Genomic DNA, 8,394 nt, shown 5'->3' on the forward strand with positions numbered 1-8,394 from the left:
CCCATGCAACGATGCTGACTATATTCATTTTTTTCATTTTCTATAACTTGGACTGCACAGGTATGTCTGTATACTGGTTGCTATTGATAAATATTTTCTTCGTGGTTACTTTGTTTCCATTAGTGTCGAAGAAACGACAGAAGGGACATTTTCTGTCCACTTTTATGGTGTTTATTTAGTTTAAGTTGACTGACTGTAATAGAACAACAATGCAGCCACATTTAGAACCATTCAAAACCATTCAAAGAAACTGAAATCTTCTGAGCGGACGCACACGAGCGTAATTCAATGTGTCCGTATTAGAAAGCAGTTGTGGCTGTGTGCGTATAGGTGTGTGCCGTTTAGATTTACTTCGAGCGTAAAGTCACTTTACAGGTTCAACCCTGCAAACCAACACATAAAAGGCATATTTTCATGGCTGTGCGCACAGAAAAAGTACTCTAGATAATCTTCCAGATTGTTTTACTTTACTTTTAGTTTAATTTTAATAGCTGATCTTTTAATCACGAAGACTGCAGTGAGGAAGAGCTGGGAGGAAGTTGCTGGGACTCGGAAAATATTTGTAGTTGTTTGTTTGTTTGTTTTGTGAAAACATGACGACTCCATAGGAACTCTACTTCAAGCATAAAGTCAGTTTTTAACGCTGTAACCAAAACATCAAAGACATACTTTCATACAGAAAATGTACTCTGGATAATATCTTCCCATAGAGAATCTGAATTCTTTGACAGCAAACTACTTTAAATGATTTGTAAGGAGCTAAATATGTGTGGTGGGACAAAGTCTGAAAAGCAATAAATCATAGTAACAGCGCAGGCGTTACTGTGATAGGTGGACAATAAATTTAATAGCCCCATGAACATACGGGAAGTTTAAGCGTCAGTCAGAAAGCCTGTGAAAAGGAGAAATGGGGAAACCTGCTTCTGATGCACTGCACAGCTAGAAGCTGATCTGACGACAGACACCTCACCTCTCTTTTCCCCCCAGCCTCCACCTCACCTTCCAGCCCCATCAATGTGACCTTCTCTTCTGTCAATCTGAGGAATGTGCTGCATTGGTTCCCAGGAAATGGCACGCACACAGATGAAACACTGTTCACAGTGGAATATGCCATGTGAGTAAAGGTTTTAGAGTTTTTAAAAAACTAATAATTACTAAAGTATGCACTAAAGAGTTCCAGAGAACTCTGCTCTCTGTGTCCCAACCCGTGCAAAGATTCAGGCACTCACCCTCTGAAATGTGTGGATCTTTTCTTTGTCTTTGTCAGCTATGGAGACACAATTCAGGGAAACAAAGGAAAGCGGATGAACTGGAGGGCAGTGCAGCACTGTAGGAAAATAGCGCGGACATGGTGTGATCTGAGCAGTGAGACGTGGGATATGGAGGACAGTTACTATGCCAAAGTTCGTGCTGTGGACAGGGGAGAATCTTCCAAATGGGCTCTTACACGCAGAAGATTTGATCCAAAGATCGATAGTAAGTTAAAGACACAAACCCACAACTTGTCCCTGCTGTGTGTAAGAAAATATATCACTTTATATGTGATATATTTATACTTAAACAACAACTGTTTGTTTAACCCTATAGCTACTTTTGGGCCCCCACTGGTTTCTGTGGAAACAGAGAACAACAATGCCACCATCACTATGAAAGGACCAATGAGGCATCCACCAAACAACCAAACCCCAGCACTTTCCATGGCAGCATTCTACCCCCAAATGAAGTACAACCTTTCCGTTCACAATACCCATAAGAACCAGATGGTGAGTAAAAATCAAGGAAAAGTATATGACTCTAAAAGCTTGACTTCCTGACATTTAGAGAGGCTAAGAAAATTCTGGGCAGGTCCAACAGGTGTCCACAGGTGGTCTAACTGCATCACTGATGCAGCCAGGTGTTTATCATTTAACAATTTCCACTTCAAAAAGGACTTTCGGGCACACACAAAAAAAAAGATTGCAGCTAAACATTAAATGGTAACATCCTGGAAGAGCACTGAGTCACCTACTACACCTGCATTTAAAAAAAAAAAGTTTTTCTAACTGCATAGCTATGAAGACAAAATAACCTATGCCCACAAAGCATTTATCTTAATTCTAAAGAAAAAAAAAAAGCTTGTCCCATTCATTTGGTATGAGCACTGCCTAATCTGTGCACTTGTATGTTTGTAGTACCATTTCCTGATGGACAACAGTGTGTACAAATTCGAATGGATGGAGCACAACACAAATTACTGCTTTTCTGCCCAGTCAAGATTCCTCTCGATGCCAATCCAGTGCCAGTCCTCTGCATGGCTCTGCATAATCACACCCCAAGGTAGAACCACATTCCATGACTGTGTCTGTGAAAGAGAATATTTGGCTCCCTGTTTGAAATGTAGAAAGGAATGGCATGAAACACAACATGGAGGCTGAAGCGAGATTGATATTTGAGCAGAAGACATCTTGTGCTGCTTGCGCGTGTGTTCACACACACCAACAATGTCAGGAAAATGGTCCAGATCTGAGACTGCTCTCTAGTCACATCATGAGTTCAAAAATGTCTTTAGAAGTGGAATGAATAAACACTTTTTTTCCCCCTCTCACCAGACCCCAGGATTAAGCAACTGGAGAGTGTAGTTGTGGGTATTGTTGTTCCAGCTTTGTGCATTTGTATGATCTCTGTGGCTGGCTACCTTCTCCATCACTACCTGTCTGGAAAAGACCAGAAGAGTCCAAACATACTGGTAATACAAATACATGTGAATACACACTCTTGCAATTTAATGTCTAACCTCTGCCTAACTTTAGTTAATGTAAGTTCTGTAGATTGGGCAAAACATTTTTTTTAATGAATATCCTCAAATGTTAAATTAGTTTCAAATCACTGGAGGGACCCACTGACATAACTTTAGTCACAAACAGAGACTACTGGATTGGATCTCAGATAAATAATGTACATTTTAACAATGTTTCAAAGGCTAACAGTCAAATTTTTCTAATCTTATTCCTTTCCCTTCAACTTCCAGTTTCCACCTCCTTTCTACAAGTCTCCTTTCACGTTCCCTCCTGAGAATCTCAACCTCATCCCAATCAGCTCCATCGGTCCCGAGCTGCCAGGGAACATCTACCCAATACCAGTCCCTGCATGCCCCAGATACATTCTACAAGTTGCAGGTCCCCCACCCAGTTACTCTCCACAGAGACATGAGGCATCCTCAGAGCCAGAGGAACCCTCGGATGATTCGTTCGTTGACTATGGAGGTATCAGCATGGCTCCTCAAATCACTGTGGGAAGAGAAGAGGAAGTGAGAGGAGAAAGACGTGATGATGAAGAGCCACGAGTTCAGAGTGGTCACTCTGCTGGAGCTTACGCTCCTCAAACTAACTCTTCTTGCACATGTGGACAAACACCCATGCAGATACAGACACGTGGGCATACAGAAATGAACACACATGTGCGGGCACATGCCTGGCCACCGGCTAGTTTAGGTTTATGGAAACAAAAGCAGCTACTGTCTTTTCCAGGATCCGCTATGAGTGTGGTCAATAAAAAGAAGGGGGACAGAGAGACCCCGAGTGAAGTGGTAAGCCTTCAGTTAAATCTGCAAACAAAGGAGGAGGTAGAACAGGGAGAAGAGCTGGATGAAGAGATGATGTTGAGCGTAGAGAGACCTCTAATTTCTGCTTATGCCTCCCAGAACGTTACAAACATGTCTGCCTCCCATTCTGACCAATCTAAAACCTTACTAAATGACTATGGTGTCATCAGAGTGGCTGCAAGGAAGGAGGAGAAAGAAGAGAGGGGGACTCTTTGGGTTCCCAAGAACAGGAAACTAGTGCTACCAAAGATGGAGTTTAACCATGAAAGATGGGTGGATGAACCGCTGCTTTCAGAGAGAGGTATAAGAGAGGAAGAGGAGGAGTATGTGACAAGGGGTAGGTTGAGGTTGGAAGATGTGTTTGTCAGACAAGCAAGTGAAGAAGAGGCGGCACAGAAAGAGTCAGAGAACGATGGGGAAATGGGGAGCAAAGTGGAGGATATTTTCAACAAATGGGACTTGAAGATTCCCATGGATCAGTAGATGATATCCATCAATATAAAGTACAAACCCTGTTATTGAAACATAAGAAAATAAAGGAAACATCACCAGTATGCACAGTATGTGATAACAGCACAGAGTCAGGAGCACTTAGAACTGTAGTAGGGTTACCTTTATAGATGTGAATATTCCTTTAGATTCATCATGAACAACAAGTCACTTATTTAAAAAAAAAAAAAAAATCACTCTAATCAATGTAAATACCTCTGATCTGATTCTGATTTTTCCTGATGTAACACTGTATGGTATTAAGAGTGGTTAATACAGCATCAGATCATAGCCTAGTAAAGCAGCTACTCTTGATTCTGGATCGGTGCGTGACACATCGTTCCCCAAAACCAGAACAGCAAGACAGTTTTCAAAATGTTTGTTTTTGTGATCTGAGATTGTAATCTGGTTAGATCCCACACAGGAAACTTTATCCTGGTGTTCTCTTTCAACTGTTCAGTGTGCAGTCACAGTGTATTGCAGCTATTGTATGACAGTACATATCCGTGTTTACTTTAACAGGTTGAATTACAGGGGTCAGTTCTGGTTTATTATTGGCCTGTCTATCATGTTGTGACACATTTAAAATGCTCCTATTTACACACTTTGGCTTATACGCAGGTGTGTTGGTGGTAAATTTACTGAATCACAATGAAATGAATTCCTCATTTCCTCAGTAACAGCCGTTCTGTAACTGGAAATGATGATAAGAGTAATGAGGATTAAGACATGAGTATAGCACTTTACTCTTTATTTAATGTACAATGTTTTATTAATAATGTGTATTCTGTGATCTGCAGTGTGTCAACTGTCTTTGTGCCTTTGTACTGAAAAACTGGATCAATCTGGAAAGTGCAGATTATGCTCTGTCATCTCTTTGTTGCTTCTCTGAACCTTGCAAACATTTCCCCACGTGCTCTACAGTATTAACAGGATTATCGTTTTTCCCTCCATTTTGTTGTTTTGTTTGTTCTAAGCAGAGGTGCTCGCGCACATATTTTATGTTGTTCCCTTTAGAACGTGTCAGACTTGTTTGCCGCGGCGACTTCTGCATTCCAGCGCCAACAACAAGCTTAAAATAGGAATTCAAATATGTGATGATTAAATAACAGAAAATACTTTCACTTGCACTTCTGAACATTTGCACAAAGATTATATTTTATTTTAAAATAATGAAGGAAATCAATGTGGTCTGTGTTAACTGTGTTCATCTTTCTGTATGCCTTAAGTTGTAACTACTCAGAATATATTCATTCACAACCTCTGACACGTATCGTCTCTTTGTGCCTAAATCTTTATTAATCATTAGCTTTCTTTCTGTAGACATGTGACCTTTGTGTTTCTAAAACCGCACAAAGGGGAAATTTGAAACTTCACAGGTACATTTAGTTTCAGGTTCATCATTTTACAGAACTTAGACTGGGGCACTCCACTGAACCATTCTTTTAAATCATGTTTTATAGTTTTGTGCTGTTTGCTGTCCTATCTATCTATCTATCTATCTATCTATCTATCTATATATATATATATATATCTATATATATGGGCAGGAGAAGGAAGTGGTACTAAAAAGAGACAGCTGGAGGAGCATTTCGCAACTGATTAGGTTGATTGGCAACATGATTGAGTGTAAAAAGAGCTTCTTAGAGTTTCTCAGAAATAAAGATGGGCAGAGGTGCAGCAAAAAAAAAAGACAAAACCAACAACTGCATCTCTAAAAATTGTGGGATCATTTTAGAATAAAGTTCCTCAACGTAAAAACAACCATCCACACACACACTCGTGCATATGGGCAATTTATAGTGGCCAATTAACCTAACCCCAGTAACTGCATGTCTCTGGGACCTGGAGAAAACCCATGCAGACACAGGGAGAACATGCAACTCCACAGAGAGAGAGAGAGGCCCAGGCCAACATGGAATCAAACCCAGGCCATCCACATGGTATTCTAACTGTGAGGCAGCAGTGCTAACCACCATGCCACTGTATTATACATTAATCAGGAGAAATCAATATTAGATGGCTATGGCACTGCATTAAAATCAGGCTTGACACTGTGATGGAAATCACAGCATGGGTTCAGGAACACTTACAGAAATCAAGACATGCCAAAAGTTGCCAATGACATGCCGCTCCCTGAGCTGTGACATATGCCAATAAGGTAAGAGTCAGCTGGCTTCTGTTGCTTCCGTCAGCTGCCGTTCTCCAGCGGTAAGCTGTTGTTCTCAGAGAGTCATTGCTGCTTGCAACCATATTTAAAGTTACTTTTACAAAAGTATATGTATTCAGTCTGAGTAATGCACAGGCGATATCAGCAGCTTGATTTTTCTTAACATTTAGCAATGCTGCTGTGTTCTCACACACTGTGCCCTGTTTCACTGCAATAACCTTCATTTTGCTCTTTGAACATCTGTTTACCTTCTCTTGGATGCTCTGTTACTGGATACATGCCTTGCTGTTCCATGGACTTTGGCACACAACCTAAATAAAAGGGTAATTTTTTTTTATTTAGGTTTATTAAGTTAAGGAAAAAAAGAGCTTGAGCATTTAATCAACAGCAGTATCTCAGTTTACTGGATTTTTAATCACTACACTGATGAAGCTCTATTGTTTTTGAGATTGCAGAGGTTTCAAGCTCAGTTTACATCACAAACGAGATAAATATGGCCAGACTAATTGTGTATCTCAGTGTTTAGGTTATGGTGGCACCTGTATGTGCTTTATGTGCAGAAAGGGAAAAAAATATATGCCAAAATACAAGAATTTGGTCTTTATTGCTGACAAACTGTTTCTGCTCCAGCATCATCAGTAGCTCATTTCCACCTCTGCCTATATGCCGCTGAATGCTGAACAGGAAGTGCACTGTGGGTTTTTCATGGCTGTTCCACTTAAAATGGTTGCCTATCAAACTGCTGATGGGAACAGTGATAGTAAATCATAACTGCAGCTGAAAACCTGACAGAGGAGCAATTAGCTGAAACTCTTGTCTTTTGATATGCCACAATAAAAGTTTGAAAATGACCACAATCATTTCTGTGCAGGCACAAAGCAAATCAGCAGTTAGAGGTCAAAGGTTAAAGTCAGTGATGCCTGCATAACCTTCAGAAGCAAAGCTTGTTTTCTTTTATATGCTCTTCATGTCTATCTGCTGCTACAAGAAGCTCAAAAATATTCACTCAGTAATCTTTATTTTAATTGCTGATCTGTGGGGCAGCGGTTAGCAAGGCAAGAAGGCCCTGGGTTCGATTCCACCTTGCCCGAGACATTTCCTGTGTGTAGTTCTCCCTGTACTCCAGTTTCCTCCCACGATCCAAAGACATGCAGTCAGTAAGGTTAGGTTAGCTGGTGATTCTAAATTAGGTGTGAATGTGAGTGTGAATGGTTGTCTGTCTCTCTGTGTTAGCCCTGCGACAGACTGGCGACCTGTCCAGGGTGTACCCTGCCTCTTGCCGTATGACAACTGGAATATGCTCCTGTGACCCTGAAAAGGATAAGATGCTGATCTGGTACAAATTTTCTACTTGAGTTGCTAGCTGTGTGGCATCATGTCTGCATTTGGAGTGCCACCAAGATCAACAGCGCCACCTGGCGGTTGAGTAAACTGAACAACAGCCTCATGATTTAGAATAGAAATCTGGAATGTCTCCCTTAGTGATGCGTACAGTTAAGAAACATCAAGTCAAAGTCTCATACAAGTTCTATAAAAACTTGCTTTATGAAACTAGATAGATAGATAGATAGATAGATAGATAGATAGATAGATAGATAGATAGATAGATAGATAGATTGGTTGATTAGATATTCAACATCACAAGCAGATGAACAGATGTACCTAAACAAGTAGCTGTTGAGCGTATAATGCAGCATTTTTTAATCAGACATTAATGAGCAGCAGTGTGATTATCAGGAGGTATGTCTTTCCACCATTTAAAAAATTAAGCAGCCTTTAAATCTGTGTTAGAGAAACAGAATAAGCTGCAATAACATTATCACTTGTATAATTATAGGTTTACACTGAAAGCTCAAATTTGATATATGGTGACGTGATTTAGTTTTAGGATATTTACAGCTTGACTTTATGGTGCAGGGGCCACTATAAAAGATGGATGTACAAAATATGTAACTTTGAATTAGAAAAAAAGGATGAGATTGTTAAAACAATATAGGCTAAAGCACAGACATGGTGACAGTACCCAGTACTTTGGCTTTATGCTCACTGCCCCTGTTCATTCAAAACATTTAACAGTCTTTGGGCCATTTGTCCTAACTTGCGAAGCTGGTGAAACAAGTTCAGAGGCAATGTTTTGAGCATCTTGGCAGTGCAG

General features: G+C 40.3%; 1 protein-coding gene across 1 annotated transcript; it reads left to right on the plus strand.

Annotated features, from left to right (window-relative positions):
* The first annotated feature begins 3 nt into the window (after positions 1-3).
* On the plus strand, positions 4-5,329 carry il20ra (interleukin 20 receptor, alpha). The gene is made up of 7 exons (XM_030721844.1): positions 4-60; positions 988-1,114; positions 1,268-1,476; positions 1,588-1,763; positions 2,172-2,316; positions 2,589-2,725; positions 3,008-5,329. The coding sequence occupies exons 1-7, from the start codon at positions 12-14 to the stop codon at positions 4,061-4,063; spliced, it is 1,899 nt and encodes a 632-aa protein (XP_030577704.1). The 5' UTR covers positions 4-11; the 3' UTR covers positions 4,064-5,329.
* The last annotated feature ends 3,065 nt before the right edge of the window (positions 5,330-8,394 follow it).

The sequence above is a fragment of the Archocentrus centrarchus genome, chromosome 24 (genome assembly GCF_007364275.1).
Source record: "Archocentrus centrarchus isolate MPI-CPG fArcCen1 chromosome 24, fArcCen1, whole genome shotgun sequence".
Taxonomy (NCBI): domain Eukaryota; kingdom Metazoa; phylum Chordata; class Actinopteri; order Cichliformes; family Cichlidae; genus Archocentrus; species Archocentrus centrarchus.